General features: G+C 40.8%; 2 protein-coding genes across 2 annotated transcripts; both read right to left on the bottom strand.

Moving 5' to 3' along the window:
• Positions 1-579: 579 nt before the first annotated feature.
• LOC125010636 lies at positions 580-8,630 on the bottom strand. Its single transcript, XM_047589398.1, has 4 exons — positions 6,950-8,630; positions 5,323-5,355; positions 4,781-5,222; positions 580-2,420 (listed from the first exon to the last, which is right to left on the bottom strand). The coding sequence occupies exons 1-4, from the start codon at positions 8,608-8,610 to the stop codon at positions 648-650; spliced, it is 3,909 nt and encodes a 1,302-aa protein (XP_047445354.1). The 5' UTR covers positions 8,611-8,630; the 3' UTR covers positions 580-647.
• Positions 8,631-12,390: 3,760 nt separating this feature from the next.
• LOC125010635 lies at positions 12,391-22,635 on the bottom strand. The gene is made up of 3 exons (XM_047589397.1): positions 20,966-22,635; positions 19,683-19,704; positions 12,391-15,410 (listed from the first exon to the last, which is right to left on the bottom strand). Exons 1-3 carry the CDS (start codon positions 22,621-22,623, stop codon positions 13,701-13,703), a joined length of 3,390 nt encoding a protein of 1,129 aa, XP_047445353.1. The 5' UTR covers positions 22,624-22,635; the 3' UTR covers positions 12,391-13,700.
• Positions 22,636-23,499: the final 864 nt, after the last annotated feature.

The following is a 23,499-nucleotide window of genomic DNA, read 5'->3' as shown; positions in this document are numbered from 1 at the left end:
GACCTTTCAGAGACACATTTTATACGAGATGGGAAAAGAAAATAGTTTACAGCAATCAGTCAGTGCTTTATAAAATAATGATATGAGCTTGTTTGCTGAGAAGCACCATTTGGACGAATGCTTGATCTGATATTTATACAACATAAACTCTATACATGTTTCAGGAAAAAAGACAGTGTCTCAATTATACTCTCATTAATTTCACTGTATTTTCTCCATCAGATTCTAGTGAGATCCTGAAATGAAGACACAAGTCAATATTTTATTTCCTCTTGGTGAAAACTCTTTATTCATTATTTAAACCTTCAGTTTGTTCACACATTAAACTGGTTAAAAATCAAGACAATCAATCTGCTTTACCAAGACTCTCAATTATTGGAAAGACAAAAAAAAAAAAAAAAAAAAAAAAAAATCAATAGTCACCATGATGATTCCAGTTTTATGAATTAGTACAAATCTCTACTGCAACTTAACAACAACAACCAAACACATTAATGTAAATGTGATCATAGATTTCTTTCTGCACAAAGTGATCAACAACATATCAATGATAGAGGAAGGTCTGCTGATTCCACAAACATGGAGAGAAAACAAGTTGATGAAGAGAAACACAGGATTTAACTGTCTGGTCCTGAAGTTACCTCTGTCTACTTCACTTTAATCAACTCAGCACTGGATCCATTAAACCAATAATAAATCCTGAGTCCAGCATAGAGCGGCTGAGTGAATGTGGTCTGGACTCTGTGGAGGAGAGTCATGGTTTCAGAGACGCTGTAGAAGGACAGAATACCTGCTCTGTGATCCAGGTACACTCCTACTCTGGAGGAAGGAGGAGCTGAGATGGGAGTTTTGATGTTGTTGTGCCAAAATGTAGAACTGTTATTGTAAGAACGTAATGCCCAAGATTTGTCATTACGTCCAAATCCACTTTCATCCCCTGATCTGCTGATATTCTTGTATGTGACTACTACATCAAGTTTCCCACTCCACGCCACCTCCCAGTAACAACATCCAGTCAGACTCTCTCTACTCAGGACCTGAGAACAATCAGTGAATCTGTCTGGATGATCAGAATAAGACTGTCGTTGGAACACAAATGTTACTTTTCTGTTTCTCTCAGACAGTACAAGATTTGGGTTTACTGTATTTGGATCCAGTGTGATTTCACATGAATACTTTAAGAATTCATCTCTGGTCTTTGGCTCTGGTTGGGAGCCTTTGGACCATAATAAAAGACCTGGGATTTCATCTCTGGTTTTTGCCTCTGGTTGTGGCTGTAAAACATCTACTTCAGTCACTGTCAGTGAGATGTTTGTCCTCTTCTCTCTCAGAATGTCCTCTAGTTTTTTTCTGAGCTCTGTCACAGCTGCCTTCACGTCATCAAAGTTCCTTAGAGGATGGATATTGATGCTGGATGAGTGTGTAGATTGACTGAGTGGTGACGGTGAGGGGTAGTTGTGTAGAAACTGGTTGTGATCCTCTGTGTTTGAGAGCTGCTTCAGCTCAGCGTCTTCCCTCTTCAGCTCAGTGATCTCCTGCTGCAGCTTCTCTTTAACCTCTTTGACTCGACTCTCTTCAGTTTCCTGCTGGGATCTGACCTGCTGCTCCACATCAGAGCTTCTTTTTTGGAGGAGACGAATCATGTCAGTGAACATCTCCTGACTGTCCTTCACTGTTTTATCAGCAGAGTGAGTGATGGTCTTCAGCTCCTGTTGAAGCAGCTTCACATCATTCTCTTTGTCCTGGATCATCTGCTGGATGTTTTGTCGTCTCACCTCCACCTCTCTCTGCCTCTCAGTCCTTTCTGCTGCAGCTGAGACTGTGTGGTGGCCTTTATGTTCATCCACAGAGCAGAGATAACAGATACTCTGCTGATCAGTACGACAGAACATCTTCATCACCTCATCATGACGAGAGCAGATGTTCTCCTGGAGCTTCTTGGAGGGATCCACCAGCTTGTGTTGTTTAAATGTAGGTGACTTATAGTGAGGTTCAAGGTGTTTCTCACAGTAAGATGCCAGACAGAATAAACAGGACTTGAAGGCTTTCAGTTTTCTTTCAGTGCAGACATCACATGCCACATCTTCAGGTCCAGCATAGCAGTGATCAGCAGGAGCAGCTTGGAGTCCAGTCTTCTTCAGCTGCTCCACTAAAACTGCTAACATGGTGTTTTTCACCAGGACAGGCCTCAATGGGAAGAGTTCTCTGCACTCAGGACAGCTGTGGATTTTCTTCTTGTCCTCTTCATCAAAGTGCCTTTTAATACAGTTCATGCAGTAGCTGTGTCCACAGGGAATAGTCACCGGATCCTTCAGTAGATCCAGACAGATGGAACAGGAAAAGGTTTCTCGATCCAGTTCAACTCCTTTCTGCGCCATCTCTGCTCTCAGTGTCAGTGACTCAGACAAGATTTTTCTTTTCTAAAAGAGTTTAAGCTGTGATTTAAAATCAAGTGTTTATACAGTGAATGGGGCCTTTCAGCTCTTCCACTTCACCACAGGCTGATCACACCCATCGTCAACTTGCAGATCTGAAGGAGAGACAACATATAAATATGTGGACACAGTGGATGTAGAGGAATGTGGTTTATCAGGCTTTGATTCTTTCCAAGACAACAAGCAACAATGTGAATTAATGTTTGTTTCCTTATTGACAATGGAGTCTAATGTTAGAGTGTAGTTCAAAAGAGGATCCATATGTAAGAAACAAAGACACTGTTGCATGATGTGTAACTAAAAAGTAGACATTATTAAAACTTACAAGACGTGAGACACAGAAGGCCCTGCTGTGTTTACGCAGATTCATCCAAGAATTAGTCCAATAAATGATAATCCATCTGAAGAAAACAGTCACCAGAAGAATCCAAGACACTAAAAGATGAAAAAATTACACTTGAGGTAAGGAGGCACCAGATGATTTACAGTGATGTTGGAAACACAGACGAGTAACAAGATGGAAAACAGGTGGTGAACGAACTGACAAAGACAGAGGAAGAGACGAGACTATATACACAAAGACTGATGGGCAGGAAGTGAAACAGAGTGATATACACAGGAACAACACATTACAAAATAAAACAGGAAGACAAACTGAAAACTATGAAGCCTGTGTTAAATGCTACTCCCCATTTTCATATATTTATTCATTCAGTCATGAAGTAATTAGCTCCTGATGTGGTTCCGTATTTTCCTAAGTCTTTCTCAAATACATTTCAGTTTCCTTTTATTAGTTAACAAGTCTAAGTACGGTATTCCAGATATCCATCTTCCTGGCAACACACTCTAGTCCATAACAAGGAAAAACAGTGTGATCCCAGTGGATAAGGTTATCTTAGTTTTATTAATGGGATCCCCATTAGCTGATGTGTTATACATAAACTATTCTTCCTTTCTGTGGGTCTTAGATCTGTGACTGGGGAGAGAGAGTTCCATTCTACTGTAGCTTTGTAGAGCACTGCTTTTTGTTTGAACTTTGTTTTGGCTCTTGGAATTGCACATTTACCACTAATTGCATGTGTAGTGGGATATGAGTGAGTATCAACGTTCAGTGTCAGTTGCTTATACAGTGTTTTCCAAATGAAAGTAGAAATTCTTTTAACCTTTTATCAACTTTAAGCTAATTGAGCTTTCCATGTATGTCATTAATGTTAGATTCTATTGTACAACCAAAGGCAGCACAACTTGGTATATTCTGAGAACGCTGTAGCTTCCCTAAATTGATTTTTGTTGTTATAGACCACACCATTACACAATAATCTAATTGTGATGGTACCAAAAATCTGCAGGACTATTGGAGTCAATAGTATTATTAGAAAGGGAGAGCATCTCTTTATTATGGAAATGTCCCATCTTTTGCACCGGTAGGTCTATACACCTTGATCGTGACAAATTCCCATCTATGGTTACACCCAGCAGTTTAGTTTCCTGTACTTGCTCAGCAGCAGTAACTTTGAGGATTGATTCCATCCAAGGGCTGGAGCTTAGAAAGTGTTTTGACCCAAAAAGATTGCTCTTGGTCTTAGAAATGTTAAGAACAAGTTTGTTGTCGGTGATCCATTCAAATACAGTTTGCAGCTCTTTATTGAGGACAGGGGTGATTTCCTCCACTGTGGATGCTGGTATATAAAGTGTTAAATCGTCTGCATAAATTACCATTCAAGATTTACTACAGGCAAGTGGGAGATCATTTTTAAATATGGAAAAGAGCAAAGGCCCAAGTGATAAGCCTTGCGGGATTCCACTTGATAAATGTCCTGTGTGTGAAAGGCTGTCATTAAAGAAGATCCTTTGTGTTCCATTAATTATGTGGCAAAACACTTTGCCACATAATTGCCAAAAGTGTTTCTCACAGTAAGATGCCAGACAAATGTGTTTGCTGACAAGGAAAATTTTTTGCAAATGTTTAAGAGACATTGAGTGCAGTGGTGTTAAATATTTAAGACTTTCACTGAGCTTTCTTGAGTTCAGTCTCAGCACTGATTCATCTTCAGTGACTTCTTAAGAGTCAAACGTTTTGAAAAATATTAGAGTATTCTGACGTTTGTGGCCTTTTGTGTTTGTGATTGTGTATATTTGGAATAGTAATTAAATCACAGATTGGTTGTTGTATCATACTTTTTCACAAACTTTTCTATTTTGGATATTTTTGGTGTTTTATTGGCTCAAATCAAACACAGTTACTAATGAACCGCTCTTCACTTGCTGTCTTATGTATCCAGAATTGTGTTACAAAATAATCAGGGGTCAAACAAACGAATGAACGAAGTCCAGGGAATCTCTACAGTTCTCAAGCGCGACCGGGAAGCTGAAAAGATGTAGCAGGCCGCTCCGGAGGGTGACTGGGAGGCCGAAAAGATGTGGCGGTCCGCTCTGGAGGACGACCGGGAGGCCGAGAAGGCATGGCGGGCTGCTCTGTAAGACAGTCGGGAACAGGTGCAGCCAGCTTGGAAGTTCAGATGTGGGCAGGAGAAGCCGGATTGGGAACAGAGACGTGAGCCGGGACTGGCACTAAGATGACCCGGTGAGCAGGCAATGGTGCTGAGACGACCAGGGGGGCAGGCACCTGCGCTGAGGGGACTGGAGCAGAGCCAGTGGCCACCCTTATGGTGGGAACAGGAGCGGAGACAGGAGCCGGAGTGGTGCTCATCCTCGTGGTGGAGACAGGAGTCGTAGCTGGGATCACCCTTGTCATGGAGACCAGAGTCAGAGCGGTGGTTATTGGAGCTGTAGTCACCCTCGAGTTAGACAAAGGAGCTGGAGTGGGGGCCGCCCTCACGGCAGAGACAGGAGCAGAGGCAGGGACTGGAGTGGTGGTCACCCTCACAGTCCTGGGGCTAGCTGACCAGTGACCAGGATGCTGAGGAATTGGAACAGATGATTAGAAGACCAGACTGTCAGAAGCTGCCGGTCAGCAGGCCTGCCTCCATGGCACCCATGAGGGTCAAACCTCCCCATCTGTGTAACAGACTTTGTATTATTTGTAATATAAAACGACTCGCCTTTTGTCTGCAGCCTCATCGAATGGAACAATGTCTGCTGGGTCCATACTGAACACATCGTTTTGTCAGATTTGGAGGTTTTAAGGGACCAACACACAGCGTTGCAGGCGCACATACTGTGGTCTGCCAGTCAGGTAGTCAATAATCCACGTGGGGAGTCCACCTGCATCATTGCCAACTTGTCACGCAGTAGAGCCAGACAGATGGTGTTTAAAGCACAAATTTGGTTTGACTACAGGTCAGAAATGCTCCAAGATGGGTCTCTCCAGGGTCTTCATGATGTGGGAGGTCAGTGTCACAGGTCTGTTTTCCTTTGAGCCATCGGGGCGTGGCATTTTCGGCACAGGAACTAGGCACGATGTCTTCCACATCAAAGGGGCCATCTGCAGGCTCATGTTGAAGACATGTAGAAGATCTCACATGTTCACCTTCTTTCACCAAGTTATGTGGAAGAAAACACATTCTTATCTGAGCAAAGGTGACAGGGTTTGCATCCATTTGTTTGCTGTAATTGAAAAGGTTTGAAAGGTTTCCTGGAGACAGATTACATATATAGGTCATAGCAGGTTATGTATCTACCAAACATTTGAAGTGGAAAGCCGAAGCAGCCTGAACAGACTAATCCAAAACAAAAAGAACTCCTTCTAATATTCTTCAGTTAGTCAGAAAGAGCCCACGTGTTCATCTTACTGTGTGCAAGATGCAGTGAGTTGAAGGTTAGCACATTTCTGCCCTCTGGTGGTCAATGAATGTTTACTGCAGCTTTAACTGGACCATTTACCACTTGACTCAGTGATGAGGTTAGAAAACAGCATTTAGTATTAGAGGCCACAGTCAGTTCTCTCTCAGATTCTAGGGAGATCCTGGAATGAAGACAGAAGTCAATATTTATTTCCTCTTAGGGAAAACACTTTATTCAATATTCAAACCTTCAGTTTGTTCAAACATTAACCAGGATAAAAAATCAATTTGCTTCACCAAGAATCACAGTTATGGGAAAGAACAAACAAAAAAAAAAACAATCCATGTGATCAGTAGTGACCATGATGAATCCAGTTTTATAAAAGTGAATTTCTACAAATCTCTACTGCAAGTTAACAACAACAACAACCAAACCAATGAACGGAAATGTAGTCATAGACTTCTTTCTGTACAAACTGATCAACAACGATGACACTTTAGATTGTCATAGAAATAAAAGTCATCATGAGCAGTGATATCCTCCACGGCTAAACAGACACAGGAAAGAGCTCCACCTAAAGAAAGTGATGAAACATCCAGAGAACAACTATTAAACATGTCAAGGTAGCAGCCATGATGTTTGACTGACAACTGATCTCTGAGCAGAAACACCACAACAATGATCATTCAGCAACAAACATGGAGAGAAAACAAGTTGATGAAGAGAAACACAGGATTTAACTCTCTGGTCCTGAAGTTACCTCTGTCTACTTGAGTTTAATGAACTCGGCAGAAGTTCCAAAACCAATCCAGAGTCCAGCATAGAGCGGCTGAGTGAATGTGGTCTGGACTCTGTGGAGGAGAGTCATGGTTTCAGAGACGCTGTAGAAGGACAGAATACCTGCTCTGTGATCCAGGTACACTCCTACTCTGGAGGAAGGACGAGCTGAGATGGGAGTTTGGATATTGTTGTGCCAAAATGTATAACTGTCCAGGGAACAGTCTAATGTCCAAGATTTATCACTACATCCAAATCCACTTTTATTTCCTGCTCTGCTGATATTCTTGTATGTGACTGCTACACCAACTCCACCTACACTCCACTCCACCTCCCAGTAACAACGTCTAGTCAGACTCTCTCTACTCAGGACCTGACGACAATCAGTAAATCTCTCTGGATGATCTGAATATCTCTTTTTTTGATTAAAAAATGTTACTTTTTTCTTTCCCTCAGACAGTACCAGATTTCTGTGTACTGTGTTTGGATCCAGTGTGATTTCACATGAATAATTTAAGAATTTATCTCTGGTCTTTGGCTCTGGTTGTGGCAGTAAAACGTCCACTTCAGCCACTGTCAGTGAGATGTTTGTCCATGCCTCTCTCAGAATGTCCTGTAGTTTCTTTCTGAGCTCTGTCACAGCTACTGTCACATCCTCAACATTCCTCAGAGGACAGATATTGATGCTGGATGAGTGTGTAGATTGACTGAGTGGTGACAGTGAGGGGTGGTTGTGTAGAAACTGGTTGTGATCCTCTATGTCTGAGAGCTGCTTCAGCTCAGCGTCTTCCCTCTTCAGCTCAGTGATCTCCTGCTCTAGCTTCTTCTGAAACTCTTTGACTCGACCCTCTTCAGTTTCCTGCTGGGATCTGACCTGCTGCTCCACATCAGAACTTCTTTCCTGGAGGAGACGGATAAGCTGTCTGGAAATCTCCTGACTGTCCTTCACTGTTTTATCAGCAGAGTGAGCGATGGCCTTCAGCTCCTGTTGAAGCAGCTTCACATCTTTCTCTTTGTCCTGGATCATCTGCTGGATGTTTTGTCGTCTCACCTCCACCTCTCTCTGCCTCTCAGTCCTTTCTGCTGCAGCTGAGACTGTGTCGTGGCCTTTATGTTCCTCCACAGAGCAGAGATAACAGATACTCTGCTGATCAGTACGACAGAACATCTTCATCACCTCATCATGACGAGAGCAGATGTTCTCCTGGAGCTTCTTGGAGGGATCCACCAGCTTGTGTTGTTTAAATGTAGGTGACTTATAGTGCGGTTCAAGGTGTTTCTCACAGTAAGATGCCAGACAGAATAAACAGGACTTGAAGGCTTTCAGTTTTCTTCCAGTGCAGAAATCACAGGCCACATCTTCAGGTCCAGCATAGCAGTGATCATCAGGAGCAGCTTGGAGTCCAGTCTTCTTCAGCTGCTCCACTAAAACTGCCAACATGGTGTTTTTCACCAGGACAGGCCTCGATGGGAAGAGTTGTCTGCATTCAGGACACCTGTGAATTTTCTTCTTGTCCTCCTCATCAAAGTGGTTTTCAATACAGTTCATGCAGTAGCTGTGTCCACAGGGAATAGCCACCGGATCCTTCAGAAGATCCAGACAGACGGAACAAGAAAAGGTTTTTTGATCCAGTTCAACTCCTTTCTGCGCCATCTCTGCTCCGTGTTAGTGAATCTGAGTTTCTTTGTTAGAAGTGAAACTATTCTGAGCTCTGATCTAAAAGTCATGTGTTTGTACAGTGAATGGGGCCAGTCAGCTCTTACACTTCTCCACTTGTTATACAGATCTAAAGGGGAGGGAACCAGGAAGTACGCGGACAGAGTGGAGCTGCTGTGTCTGAGAGCAGGAAGTAGAATGAGGGTGTTCAGACTCCGATGAGTCTTTTGTTTCTGCTTTTGTTTCAAAGCAGAAACAGACAAACATGCCACTCAAGTATTATTACATTTTATAAACTGTGACTTAATCCTTCTTTAACTAATCTTTAACCCTGATGTCAAGATAAGGACAAGTGTTCTTTTCATTTATTATTTGTTTTTGATCTCTTAATGGTAATTCTGCTTTTTGCTCTCATATTAATATAAGATGTGTATTTTTTTATAGTAAATTTAATATTTCAAACTTAAATCCCATAACACTCAATTTGTACACTATGTAATCCAAATTGTTACATTGTTACCATTGAAGTACAAAACTGTCCTCTTCAAAAACACCCTCAAAAAATGGCATATATTAATACTTGTTATACTTTTTATATTAATACTATTCACAAATGCCAAAGGTTTGATTCATTTCTGACTTTTAACCCTTTATATGCAAGTGTTTGTGATGGTTGTGTTACGTCATATAATAAACAACAGTCGTTCATGTGTCACACTGGCATTTCAAACAACAACCAGATGATAGCAGTTCAGCTTTTTTAATCTCGTACATAATGTGTGCTTCTAATGGAAGCAAAAAAAGGCTGCCACATTACCTGCACAGGTGACAGTGAGAGGGAGGACGTGAGGTGATTAGAGCTCGTGATGTTCCATCTGACACAGAGGCTCTGAAGCACGTATCAAACTCGACAGGATATTTCTCTGAAGCACTGTGCCAAAGCTTGCTTCAAATCAGGAAAAAACAGGTGACTGATGACGTTCAAACCACTTCACTGCTTCATTCAGACTGAATCAGCTGACTGATTCTATGGGCTTTAAAACATTGCCAGAGTCCAAACTTGTTGGATTGTCTTTTTGGACGGAGTTGTCTGATTGCCTTTTGGACTTCCTCGCTATGGAGTCATCGAGGAAATGTTCTCAAGTGTGGGAACATTTTGAATTGGTGCGACTAAATAAGGTACATTAAACAGCCAAGGCATATTTTTTAGTCTAACAAACAATAACGTTTACAAATAAACACAAGAAAAATAAATCAAAATCTGTGATTTCATGTGTTCAGTGTTTGCTCTGTCCTCAGCAGCTGATGTATAATAACGACACATCATCAGTGCTGAGGCACTACTGAGCCAAACATGAATACCGTCAACCTGGTAATGCTACCAGGATGACGTGTCCTTCAGGTAACATATCTTTTCCCTGTTAGCCTAATATGTTTCCATGGAAAGCTCTTAATGTAAATATTATCTTCATTTCTATTTTAGGGGCCAGGAAGCAAGAGCTTGATGAAGCACTTGTTGACTTCATTGTGAAAGACTCTCCTTTCATTGTGGTGTCTGATTCTGGATACTGTGCATTGGTGGCTAAACTTGACCCTACATACGATCTCCCCTCTAGACAGGCTGTTAAGGCCATGGTGTAGAAGCTACATGTAGAAGAAAAGCCTCACGGGCGATATGTGGACCTCCATGAACATGGATGCATATCTTGCTGTGACATGCCATTATGTCAGTGAGAGTAAACTCTCCACCACCCTTCGGGGGTTACGACCTTTCACAAAGTCTCACACAGCAGAGAATATTTCTGGAATTGAACGGGAGCTAATGGAGAAATGGGCAATAAAAGATAAGGTGAGATACTTTGTGACTGACGCACTCCTGGCCATGATGACATGAGGTTAAGAGCAAGGAAGGTGATCACTTTGTTTAAACAAGTACCACAGTACCACAGCAAAGGAAAGATTGCAGCAGATGAAGGTGCAAATGGGACCCAGTGTCAAAATGGAGGTTCGAGACTGGTTGGAACAGTACTTATGAGATGCTGTATGAGCTTGTATGAGCAGAGGGATGCAGTGACAACAGCTCCGACCACAAATTTCTATTGACTTGCACCAAATATGAAGCAACACTCTAGTGTGTAACAATGGTTTCACCATTTCAAACTGCCACATTTGAGCTCCCTCAAGAGCAAAGAGTGTCAGGTTCAAAAATCTCTCCACACTGCTCTCCAAACTACAAAATCATGGAATTGATAAACTGGTCTCTCAACGCTATTGACACAATTTTTTTGACGAGAAGCCTGGGTTCGGGGGAGCTGGACTCTCCAGGCCTCCAGGTGACTCTCCAGGCCTACACAGACACACATATATGGACAGATATGCAATCACCTCCCCGTACCCCCACATCCTCCCCTCTCCTCACATGACTCTGCATCTCTATTTACCATCCCTTTCTTCCTGTCCTGTCTACCCCCCATTTTGTCAAAATGTATGTATGTTTTGTATATGTATGGACGGGGTGATGGCTAATTTCGCTGGTACTTGTGCTAGTGACAATAAAACGTTTTTTGATTGATTGATTGGGAGTACAAGCATCAGTTCTCTTTCAGATTTGCTGCATCCAAGGTTCAAAACACTCGCCTTTTGCAATCCAGCAAATTGTTGCTGATGCAGCTGTGCGCCACTTGAAGTCTGACTGCACTGCGCTTATCTGAAACACACCCCATGATGGCTTCCACAGGTATACCAATAACCAAATTTCAGTTTGTATCATTATTCAGGTGTTGACCTTTAGAAGCTTCTGGAAGAGAATGCAGTATTGCTTCACTGAACTCTGCAAATATTAGCTCAGCCCAGTGTGTCATTAGGGATTTGTAACTATAAATCCAACTAGTAGATAAAACAACCAGCAGATGTCACCCATGTGCTCAATGAAAGAATCTTCAGGTTGAACCAGTGTTCAATACAATGGTTCAAAAGGGTTCAAAGCTTCACAAGGCCTCATTACTTCTCAGAGCCACAGAGCAAGAGGCCGACAAGATGGAGAACACGTGCTGAATGGTTAATGAGGCTGAGAGAGAAAAAAAGCATATAGAAAGCAGGATATAGAAAACCATGGCATCAATTAAAGCTTCTTGGTAGATTTAGCTGTAAATGAAATAATAATAATAAAAAAAAATGAATGCAAACATCAGCTTTACTTTCTTAAACTCGTGTTACAAATGAAGATTTTGTAGTTAAGACAAGAAAAGATGTGAGTCAAGTGGAACATGTATAACATTAAAAACACCAGTCATTAATGGTTAGGAGCTATAGATTAAATCCTCCACAGCCTGTAACTTTGTTTGGGACTTTAATTACAAGTCGGGGCTTCTTCCAATCTCCTCATTGACACCTTCAACCTCTTGACTAGAAAAGTAGAAAAAGCCACAAGGCATCATTCCAACAAATAATGCCAATTCCAAAAGTTTCCCACCAGAACATTGAATTCAGTCACAAAATGGTCAGTGCTATTCTCTACATTTGTCAGAGGTCATAGTGTTATGTCTGATCGGTTTAATCCTCATTCATTCAACTGGTTTATTTTGGAGGCTGTGCCCCAATGGGGCAATACGGGGCAGTGTAGCCTGTGTAGCATTGACGTAGTAATTAGTAATAATTTATTATGCTATACTGACGTGTTTGCCCCCCTCAGAATTTCCTATGATGCACAGAAATTACACAAAAAAACATCAGATTTTTTACACAAGTTCTCCAAATAGACAACAAGAACCCAGTAAAGCAAATGAAACACAAATATCAACATTTATTTTTTCAAGAAAAATAATTTGTTCATATCTGCTAGTTGCAAAAGTAAGTGAACTCTTTTCTTCATTATCTGGTGTGACCTACTTGTGTAGCAACAGCAACCAGCTTGTGTTGTTTAAATGTAGGTGTAGTGTTTCTCACAGTAAGATGCCAGACAGAAGAAATAGAGGGAGATAGCTCTTACACTTCATCACATGTTGTGCAGATCTAAAGGGGAGGGAACCAGGAAGTATGTGAATTATCACATTCATTCCAGGAGGAGGAGGTGCCCTGCCAATCAAAGTTTATTTCTTCACTGACAGTGAAGACCAGGTTAAATCCTGCTGTTTTTACTTATTTCATTATTTAATAGTAAAAGGTATTTGCCTGCATCTCAGATGTGGTAACTGTTCTGCATATTTTTAAGTATTCTTCAGATTTCAACCTTTAACTTCAGGATTGACTTGAAACCTGCTTTTTATTTAAACATTTAACTCTGATTTTGTCTTATGCAGTTTGAACGTCAGCAAAACAAGTTGCTGCAGATGAACTTCAATCTGATCACAACGATCAGCTCAGAGGAGGAAAGGACTTATTCCTTCACCCGTAGAACACCAGGAGAATGATTTCAGCTGAAGTAAAGACCTTTCAGACACATTTTAAATGGGACAAGAAAAGAAAAAAGCTTTGCAGCAAATGTGCTTTATAGAATAATGATACGAGCTTGTTTGCTGAGAAGCACCATTTGGATGTCTGTTTGATCTGATATTTATACAACATACACTCTATACATGTTTCAGGAAGAAGACAGTGTCTCAATTATACTCTCATTAATTTGTATTTTCTCCATCAGATTCTAGTGAGATCCTGAAATGAAGACAATGAAGTCAATATTTTAATTCCTCCTGGTGAAAACTCTTTGTTCATTATTTAAACCTTCAGTTTGTTCACACATTAAACTGGTTAAAAATCGGCGCAATCAATCTGCTTCACCAACAATCTCAGTTATGGGAAAGATAAAAAACTATTAATCTGATCAATAGTGACCATAATGATCCAGATTCAGTTTTATGAAACTGAATTTGTACAAATCTCTACTGCAACAACAACCAAACACATTATTATAATCATAGATTTCTTTCTGTCCAAACTGATCAATGAAAACAACACAAATACATCAATACAAATATTCATCAGACATTTAGAGCTCAGGCAAGTTTAGATTGTCATGGAAATAAAAGTTATTATGAGCAGTGATATCCTCCATGGCTAAACAGACTCAGGAAAGAGCTCCACTCCTCTGTCTACTTCATTTTAATCAACTCAGCACTGCATCCATCAAACCAATAATAAATCCTGAGTCCAGCATAGAGTGGCTGAGTGAATGTGGTCTGGACTCTGTGGAGGAGAGTCATGGTTTCAGAGACGCTGTAGAAGGACAGAATACCTGCTCTGTGATCCAGGTACACTCCTACTCTGGAGGAAGGAGGAGCTGAGACAGAAGTTTGGATGTTGTTGTACCAAAATATAGAACGGTCTGTGGAACAATCTAATGACCAAGATTTGTCATTGCGTCCAAATCTACTTTCTTTCCCTGCTCTTCTGATATTCTTGTATGTGACTGTTACGCCAGCTCCTAATCCTCTCCACTCCACCTCCCAGTAACAACGTCCAGTCAGACTCTGTCTACTCAGGACCTGATAACAATCAGAGAATCTGTTTGGATGATCAGGATAAGACTGTTGTTGACGCTTAAATGTTAATTTTCTGTTTCCCCCAGTCAGTACCAGACGTTTGTGTATTGTGTTTGGATCCAGTGTGATTTCACATGAATAACTTAAGAATTCATCTCTGGTCTTTGGCTCTGGTTGTGGCAGTAAAACATCCACTTCAGTCAGTGTCACTGAGATGTTTCTCCTTGTCTCTCTCAGAATGTCCTCTAGTTTCTTTCTGAGCTCTGTCACAGCTGTTTTCACGTCATCAAAGTTCCTCAGAGGACAGATATTGATGCTGGATGAGTGTGTAGATTGACTGAGTGGTGATGGTGAGGGGAAGTTGTGTAGAAACTGGTTGTGATCCTCTGTGTCTGAGAGCTGCTTCATCTCAGCGTCTTCCCTCTTCAGCTCAGTGATCTCCTGCTCCAGCTTCTCCTGAACCTCTTTGACTCGACTCTCTTCAGTTTCCTGCTGGGATCTGACCTGCTGCTCCACATCAGAGCTTCTTTCCTGGAGGAGACGGATCATTTCAGTGAACATCTCCTGACTGTCCTTCACTGTTTTATCAACAGAGTGAGCGATGGCCTTCAGCTCCTGTTGAAGCAGCTTCACATCTTTCTCTTTGTCCTGGATCATCTGCTGGATGTTTTGTCGTCTCACCTCCACCTCTCTCTGCCTCTCAGTCCTTTCTGCTGCAGCTGAGACTGTGTCGTGGCCTTTATGTTCATCCACAGAGCAGAGATAACAAATACTCTGCTGATCAGTACGACAGAACATCTTCATCACCTCATCATGACGAGAGCAGATATTGTCCTGGAGCTTCTTGGAGGGATCTACCAGCTTGTGTTTCTTTAAAGGAGCTACATCATAATGAGGCTGAAGGTGTTTCTCACAGTAAGATGCCAGACAGATTAAACAGGATTTGAAGGCTTTCAGTTTTCTTCCAGTGCAGAAATCACAGGCCACATCTTCAGGTCCAGCATAGCAGTGATCAGCAGGAGCAGCTTGGAGTCCAGTCTTCTTCAGCTGCTCCACTAACTCTGCTAACATGGTGTTTTTCACCAGGACAGGCCTTGATGGGAAGAGTTGTCTGCATTCAGGACAGCTGTGGATTTTCTTCTTGTCCTCCTCATCAAAGTGGCTTTTAATACAGTTCATGCAGTAGTTGTGTCCACAGGGAATAGTCACCGGATCCTTCAGTAGATCCAGACAGACGGAACAACAAAAGTTTTCTCGATCCAGTTCAACTCGTTTCTGTGCCATCTCTGCTCTCAGTGTCAGTGACTGGCAACTCATGTCCTTTGAAGATTTTACAGTTGAACAATGTGGGTTTGAGGAAGAAGTGAGAGGCGTCAACACACTCTTTTTCTCAGAAGAGGCGTGACCTGAAAGAATCTGGGTGATAAACTATAAAACAATTCAACATAATGACTTGGAAAGATATTCTGTTTATCTTACAGAGATAAAAACAGACCAAAGTACAAATCATTAAACTAAAAAACTCATTTCCTTGATAGACTTTGAGTGAGTGTGATGTGTTAGTTCTTTGAAAGGCCTTTATTGAGCTTTCTTAAGACAACTTCAGTAACTTCTGAAAGAAGCAGAGTTTTTGTTTTGAAAAAGATCAGTGTCTGACATTCGTCTCCTTGTCTTGTATTGGTTATGTGAATCTGAAAATGCATTGAAGTCATTGGTCATTTAAAACACTGTAGTATAAGATGAGATCATCTGTGTGATGGTTTTGTAAGGTGAACCCTTGTACAGACAACAAAGTAACTGTTTAACTGAGTTGACTTATAAAAGGGGCAGTAGAGTCCCTTCAAAGTGAAGAAAAGGCAAACCTATTGGTATACGTTAGGTTTAGGAAAAGAGTTTGGGTCCAAATATGTTCATTGTGAATAAATGTAATAAATTTTAAAAGGTCTTTTCTGTATTTCTTGTGTTGTTTTAACGATTTATGAACCAGGTGACATCATCCAAACGTCAATTTGTTCATAAAAATAGCATCAACATAATTGACCAATCCTCCACTAAATCAAATGAGATTACTGTAGATATAACTGGTGGGATGCTAGATTTTTAGGACATGCTGTAAATCAAATTATTATATAACTTAACTTTGGGATATACTCTGGCCCATATTTTATTTTCCACACCTAACTATAAAGATGTGTCCTAATTCTCTCTCTGTTCAACTCAGTTTTCAACCTCCAGTTTTCGACTCCCATACAGAGTCTCACTCCCTGGGTTCCTCTACCACCATCCCTCCACACATTCCTCTTCCTTCACGTCTTCCCTTCAACCCCATTCATCCTCTGCTCTGTTTTCAACACATCCCCTTAACCATTCTCATCCCATCCCTTTTTACCGTTTCATCTTATATTTCAAGAACTCTCATCCCTGCACCTATTTCTCTCCACACCAGTCAACCATTAACTTATTTGCATCATTTAAGGCATGGTCTTTATTAGTGAAATAATAAATAATACCAACATGCCTCCAGACACTCATCTTCAAGGATGTTAATATCACTTTTTTCCATCAGAACTTCGATAGGACAGTATTGGACAAGGAGATAAATTCTGTTGTAGACCTCCTCCTCTGTTCATTGATGGTTTCTCTACTTTAACGTACAAGGCCTCCTCCACTTCTCTTTCAAACTGCCTGTCCAACCCATCCAGAATAGATGCTGCTGTCTTCAAAGGACCTGAGGAGGAGGTTCACTTCAAAGCAGTTTACCTCCAACCAGTGGCTCATGTTTGGAGCAAAAGTTAGAACAATTCCAAAAGATTGTTCAAAAAAGAAAGAACATGATTAATGTGATTCTGCATGAAATAGTTTGGTCCTGCCTTAGCGTATCGATAGCACCCTTAGCAGTCCGTAGTTGCTGGATCAATAGAGATGATAAATTACTATTATGGCTACATCAGTCACAATGCTGGAAAGAGAGAAAAGCGAGAGAAGAGAAACAAAAAATGGTTCCAGTATGTGAGACATCTTCTGCAAGAAAGGTGTGCACCGTCTATGATTTTTGAGTGTCAGGAATTAACCTGTTGTTCATAGCACAATAAGCTAGTTAACTATGAGCAGTGTACCCCTATGTGGCCAGGATTTTAGGGCATTGATCTTTTCTGGATCGGTTTCCACTCCCACATGACCTAAGTAATGGACTGAAGTTTGGAAGAATTTACACTTATTAGGGAACAGTTTGAGACCAAACTCTTACATTTTTGCAGCACTCTCAACAAGCGACATTGGTACTTTTCTAAGGAGTCAGAGAAGATATTCAGATCATCAGCAAAGAAAAGCACTTATTTCAAGTTTAGGTCACCCATGCACATTTCCATGACACGTTGAAAGGTGCTTGGGGCATTTGTAATGTCTTGAGGCATTCTGTTAAATTCACAGAATCTGAGAGGTCTTAGGCTTGTCTGCTTTATTCATTTCAATCTGCTTCATTCATTTCAGTCTGGTAATAACCAGATTTCAAATCGAAGACACTGAATCATTGGGATCCTGGATATTCAGTTTCCTGTAGTCAATGCAAAGATGAACATCGTTGTTCTTTTTATGAATAACAACAATGGATTATGAAAAAGGGCGACTCTGATTTAGGAATTACACCAGTCTCAAGCAAATCCTGCAGATGAGTTTGAGGTCATGGGGGTAGATTGGTCGAGCATGATGCTTCAACGGATGTATGTATTACTGACCACGCGTGTCCACCTACTGACCACGTGTGTGAATTCAGTACTGTAACTGATCCTCCTGGCTAGCTCGCCATAAAGAAATGCAGCATATATGATGGAAAATATAACAAATATGCCAAATGTTTTATCTAGGGATTTAGTCTAGTTGTCAGAAGATATAAGCCCGACTCAGAGAGGACGTGAAGTCTTAAATCACACAAATGACAGTGGTATAAATGATAGTGTATTAGAAATGTTTAACAATTAAATTTATAAGTTTATTTTGCCCCAAGCACAATATAAACAACCCAAACTCATACAGAACCCTTCCAGGTTATGAGAAATAGTCCATATGGTGATTTTGGGTGTGGAGGGCAAAATGACAACCAAAGTTCCTTGTGGGGTTAAAAGGAGTCTCTAGGCTGCAAGGAGCCTTCTACCCAGACCGGCAGTGAGGTAGAGGCTTGGTTGTAGTTCAAGTTCAAGTAGTTCAACATCCCTGGTAGCTCGCCAACAACTCGCCTGGTCTGTCAGTATAACAGGACTGACCATTAGTTTAGTCTTTGTGTACACATGATCATTCTCTACTGCACTGCATACAGACAAGTGCCTAATAAATTCATATCAAAGTTGAACTTTCAAGTAATGTTAGCCACTATTAAGCCGCAAAGCTAACTGCAAATACAAGAGGATGGCTATGCTAACGCCGCACACTAACAACAAACACTCACCAGTTCGCTCCAAGCTACAACTTCGGACACACTCAAGATGAAGGCCGCGTTAAACAGCTCCTAAAAGTTCAGCAAACTGTATTTTGCATTTGCATCTGGGTTACAACTAGTTAGGGTTCGAGTACCATTCATTAATTTGAATTTTATCTCAGACGGGCCAATCAATGAAATGGAAAAACAGGTCATTATTTGTTTTAAAACAAAACTTTGATCTTTATTTCTAATATTGAAATGACTACCATGAAATCTCTTCTCTGTACTTCATGAGTTACTCTGGCCCTGAAGTAATTAGACATATGGTGTATCAAACCTATTTGTACACCATGCAGAAGGACAGAAATGGTCATCCTCATTTATATGGGAATAGCTGAGCTGTCAAAGACACTGGGCCATGGAGACCAGGGTCCAAGTTGTTAAGGCAACATCATCACATCAAATGTAATCTACAGTGTCTGCAGGGTCCACTTGACATGAACACTGAGCGTAACTGCTTCATTCGGTACCTCAAACAATGTTATGTTGTGTAGTTTTACAAGTATCTGTATTAGCACATGTTCTAATGTTCAAAAAGTTATGTTTTAATGTTGTATGTTACTTTCACCTTCTATGTTATTTCTTGTATTTCTTAAACATAAACCTCTTGTACTTTACCAAATAAGGGCAAGTGACCATAAAAGGTCACTTTGTTGCCTTAAATTTTCTACATGTCATTTTTTGAAAATTTTCACAACAGTAAAAAAGTCTTGATATGTTCATTTTATTGATTTTCCAGTCTGAATTTAAATTCAAATCAATGAATGGTACACAAACAGACCCTTCAGCCTTTACAATGAGCAGGTGGGGGTCAATGTGATTTTTTTCATGGGGCCCCAAATTCCTAGTGGCACCCCTGCTGAGGTATCAAATGAGTTCACTAATGTTGGATTTGTTTCTAAAATATTTAATTAAGTAGTCTAAAGTATTTGTGACAACACTGGTGAAAATCAGAATCCCCAGAATGAACCAGATCAGCTGCTGTTGCAGTTCAGTTGTTGATTCTTTAAAATTTATGAATATTTATAGTGTTTCATTTTCATCACAGCACCAAGGTACTATTGATTTATTAACGGATGTAAAGAAAAGTGTTCACATTGAAATAAAATTAAACTCACTATCATCAACATGAACTCATTGCTAACAATCAGAGCAATTTAAATTTAAACATTTTAAATAAGGGTTAAAGCTGCTGGATGAGACATACACCAGTAAAAGCCACAGCAAGTCCTCCTAGACATTTGATTTGATCTTTGCTCCAACCGTGTTGTGCATTCTCTCCATTAGGTCCCTGTCAGCAGTATGAAGGCGCCCTCTTGTGTTGAGGATTAGTTTTCAGGTTTCAGTCATTAACCTGACCTGTAAAAACTTCACTGAGCCTTCAACAGCTTACAGTCTATGGAACAATCGAATGTCCAAGATTTATCATTACGTCCAAATCTACTTTCTTTTTGGTTTCCCTTAGACAGTACCAGATATCTGTCTGCTGTGTTTGGATCCAGTGTGATTTCACATGAAAACCCTAAGATCCACACACACACACACACACACACACACACACACACACGCAGAGATCAGTAATCTAGTATGAAGACACAGAGGCTTGAGTTAATGTTTCACCACCTTTAAGAGACTAAAGCTTGCTGACCTCATGTATTTTTCTTTCTCTGCTTGACGAAGGACATCCATATATGTGACATCTCCATTTTTAAACTACAGCTTAATATCAGAGGTTAAAGTGTCCCAAAGACTGCTGTAGGGTCTCCAGAGGCAGAGCTATAGAAATGCTGCTGGAATGATGTGACAGTGATTCTACAACAGGGTGCTGTTTTTCTAGTCCCTCTGAGAGTTTGAAGCCTTCAAATTGGTCAGAGTTTACACACATACAGTCACTGAACCTTGGTACCAAGATGCTGTGGAAAAGAAAACCCCCTGACTCTTCAACTAGTCCCATTTTTTGTGTTTAGTTTCCAGTTTTTTAGCATTTAGTTGTAAAATAAATAAATAAACTAACATGCTGCATGTTGCTTGAGATGTTTGAGGAGGAAAACTGTCTGAGGTACAGTCTCATATTTTACATTTTCTCCATCAGCTGTAAGAGAAATCCTAAAATGAAGACCAAAGGGAATAATTCATATCAACACATTGCTCATGCATCAAAATATTTCATCTACAGACTCAACTTCTTTAATCCAGGAAAAAAATGAACAATTTTACTTATAATTACAGTTTGAATAAACCTCATAGTACCTCATGTATATGTAGATGTTAATATATAGTCTGTAAGACTAATAGATGTAAATGTAATCATAGATTTATTTCTGTACAAAATGATCAAGAACATATCAGTGATAGAGGAAGATCTGTGGATTCCTCTGATATGAAGTGGAAGTCAGTCTACTTCACTTTAATGAACTCAGCACTTGATCCCCAATAAATCCAGATTCCAGCATAGAGCGGCTGAGTAAATGTGGTCTTGACTCTGTGGAGGAGAGTCATGGTTTCAGAGACATTGTAGAAAGACAGAATACCTGCTCTGTGATCCAGGTACACTCCTACTCTGGAGGAAGGACGAGCACAGACGGGAGTTTGGATCTTGTTGTACCAAAATATAGAACTGTCTGTGGAACCATCTAATGTCCAAGATTTGTCATTACGTCCAAATCCACTTTCATTCCCTGCTCTGCTGATATTCTTGTATGTGACTGCTACACCAACTCTTCCACTCCACTCCACCTCCCAGTAACAACGTCCAGTCAGACTCTCTCTACTCAGGACCTGAAGACGGTCAGTGAATCTGTCTGGATGGTCAGAGTAAGATTGTTGTTCAAAAACAAATGTTGCTTTTCTGTTTCCCTCAGTCAGTACCAGACGTCTGTTTGCTGTGTTTGGATCCAGTGTGATTTCACATGAGTACTTTAAGAATTCATCTCTGGTCTTTGGCTCTGGTTGTGGCAGTAAAACATCCACTTCAGTCACTGACACTGAGATGTTTGGCCTCTTCTCTCTCAGAATGTCCTCTAGTTTCTTTCTGAGCTCTGTCACAGCTGTTTTCACGTCATCAAAGTTCCTCAGAGGACAGATATTGATGCTGGATGAGTGTGTAGATTGACTGAGTGATGATGGTGAGGGGTAGTTGTGTAGAAACTGGTTGTGATCCTCTGTGTCTGAGAGCTGCTTCAGCTCAGTGTCTTCCCTCTTCAGCTCAGTGATCTCCTGCTCCAGCTTCTCCTGAACCTCTTTGACTCGACTCTCTTCAGTTTCCTGCTGGGATCTGACCTGCTGCTCCACATCAGAGCTTCTTTTCTGGAGGAGATGGATCAACTCAGTGAACATCTCCCGACTGTCCTTCACTGTTTTATCTGCAGAGTGAGCGATGGCCTTCAGCTCCTGTTGAAGCAACTTCACATCTTTCTCTTTGTCCTGGATCATCTGCTGGATGTTTTGTCGTCTCACCTCCACCTCTCTCTGCCTCTCAGTCCTTTCTGCTGCAGCTGAGACTGTGTCGTGGCCTTTATGTTCATCCACAGAGCAGAGATAACAGATACTCTGCTGATCAGTACGACAGAACATCTTCATCACCTCATCATGACGAGAGCAGATGTTCTCCTGGAGCTTCTTGGAGGGAGTCACCAGCTTGTGTTGTTTAAATGTAGGTGACTTATAGTGAGGTTCAAGGTGTTTCTTACAGTAAGATGCCAGACAGACTAAACAGGACTTGAAGGCTTTAAGTTTTCTTCCAGTGCAGACATCACAGGCCACATCTCCAGGTCCAGCATAGCAGTGATCATCAGGAGCAGCTTGGAGTCCAATCTTCTTCAGCTGCTCTACTAAAGCTGCTAACATGGCGTTTATCACCAGGACAGGCCTCGATGGGAAGAGTTGTCTGCACTCAGGACAGCTGTGGGTTTTCTTCTTGTCCTCTTCATCAAAGTGTCTTTTAATACAGTTCATGCAGTAGCTGTGTCCACAGGGAATAGTCACCGGATCCTTCAGTAAATCTAGACAGATGGAACAAGAAAAGGTTTCTCGATCCAATTCAACACCTTTCTGCGCCATCTCTGCTCTGAGTGTCAGAATACTTTCACTTCTAAGAAGGAGGAAGTCACTGAGCTCTGATGTAAACGTCACGTTTCCGCAGCGACTGGGGCCAGTCACCTCTTTCTTCATCACATATTGTTCAGATATACAGTGGAGGGAAACAGGAAGTATATTCACAGAGTGGAGTTGCTGTTTCTGAACAGAAAGTAAAATGAGAGCGTTCAAACCCTGATGATGAATACAGTCGTGAAGTGATGTTTTCCTCTCTAATTGATCAGTAACAAAAAAACAAAAAAAAACAAAAAAAAAAAACAAACAAAACAAACAACCTAAACTGTTTATTTTTAACTTGGAAACAGACATCTTTAAAGTAATGTCAATTGACTTAAAATATAGAAGGTAAAATAAGTGACTTTTTAGGTATTTAGTTGTTTCACCTTTGGTTGAGATCATAGCTCTGTTGGTTAGTCCCAGTCCAATTTCACTCCATTCTTCTTTTCAATACTGTCCAATAATAGAGGGATCTGGAGTGAATAGTCCATTAAAAGTCCAGCCACATATCCTCTATTGGATTGAGGTCCAGACTTTGACTCGTCCACTCCAGAACATTCAACTTGACAGGTGTCCTCCTTCACTGGTCTCCTTCATAGTAGTCCCAAGTGTCTAGGTGTCCTCCTAATGTTGTCTCTTTCTTACCCTGTTTCTCAGTTTGTGAGGACATCCTACTCTCTGCAGGTTTACTAACTAAACAAACTACATATGATGAAAACAATTAGAGATTAATCAGCAATTCATCAAGTCATTAAAATTGAAGAAATTGCAAAAAAAAAAAAAAAAAAAAAATTGTTAGAACTTGTTAGAACATAGATTGTTAGTAACTCACTATAATGAAGT

The sequence above is a fragment of the Mugil cephalus genome, chromosome 7 (assembly GCF_022458985.1).
Source record: "Mugil cephalus isolate CIBA_MC_2020 chromosome 7, CIBA_Mcephalus_1.1, whole genome shotgun sequence".
In the NCBI taxonomy this organism is placed as follows: Eukaryota; Metazoa; Chordata; class Actinopteri; order Mugiliformes; family Mugilidae; genus Mugil; species Mugil cephalus.
Note: the sequence above shows the minus strand (reverse complement) of the source record. Positions and strands in the feature narration are given on the sequence as shown.

What these genes read in the sequence shown, in the direction of transcription:
- LOC125010636 (XM_047589398.1), bottom strand. Translation starts at nt 8,610, where the DNA reads ATGGCGCAGAAAGGAGTTGAACTGGATCAAAAAACCTTTTCTTGTTCC. An exon ending in GCCGAGTTCATTAAACTCAA is followed by an intron (nt 5,356 to 6,949) that starts GTAGACAGAGGT and finishes CCAATTCCTCAG; the next exon opens with CATCCTGGTCACTGGTCAGC. An exon ending in CCCGGTCGCGCTTGAGAACT is followed by an intron (nt 2,421 to 4,780) that starts GTAGAGATTCCC and finishes AAACTCTTTTAG; the next exon opens with AAAAGAAAAATCTTGTCTGA.
- LOC125010635 (XM_047589397.1), bottom strand. Translation starts at nt 22,623, where the DNA reads ATGGCGCAGAAAGGTGTTGAATTGGATCGAGAAACCTTTTCTTGTTCC. An exon ending in GCTGAGTTCATTAAAGTGAA is followed by an intron (nt 19,705 to 20,965) that starts GTAGACTGACTT and finishes TCTGATTGTTAG; the next exon opens with CAATGAGTTCATGTTGATGA. An exon ending in ATGAGTTCATGTTGATGATA is followed by an intron (nt 15,411 to 19,682) that starts GTGAGTTTAATT and finishes AAATCTTCAAAG; the next exon opens with GACATGAGTTGCCAGTCACT.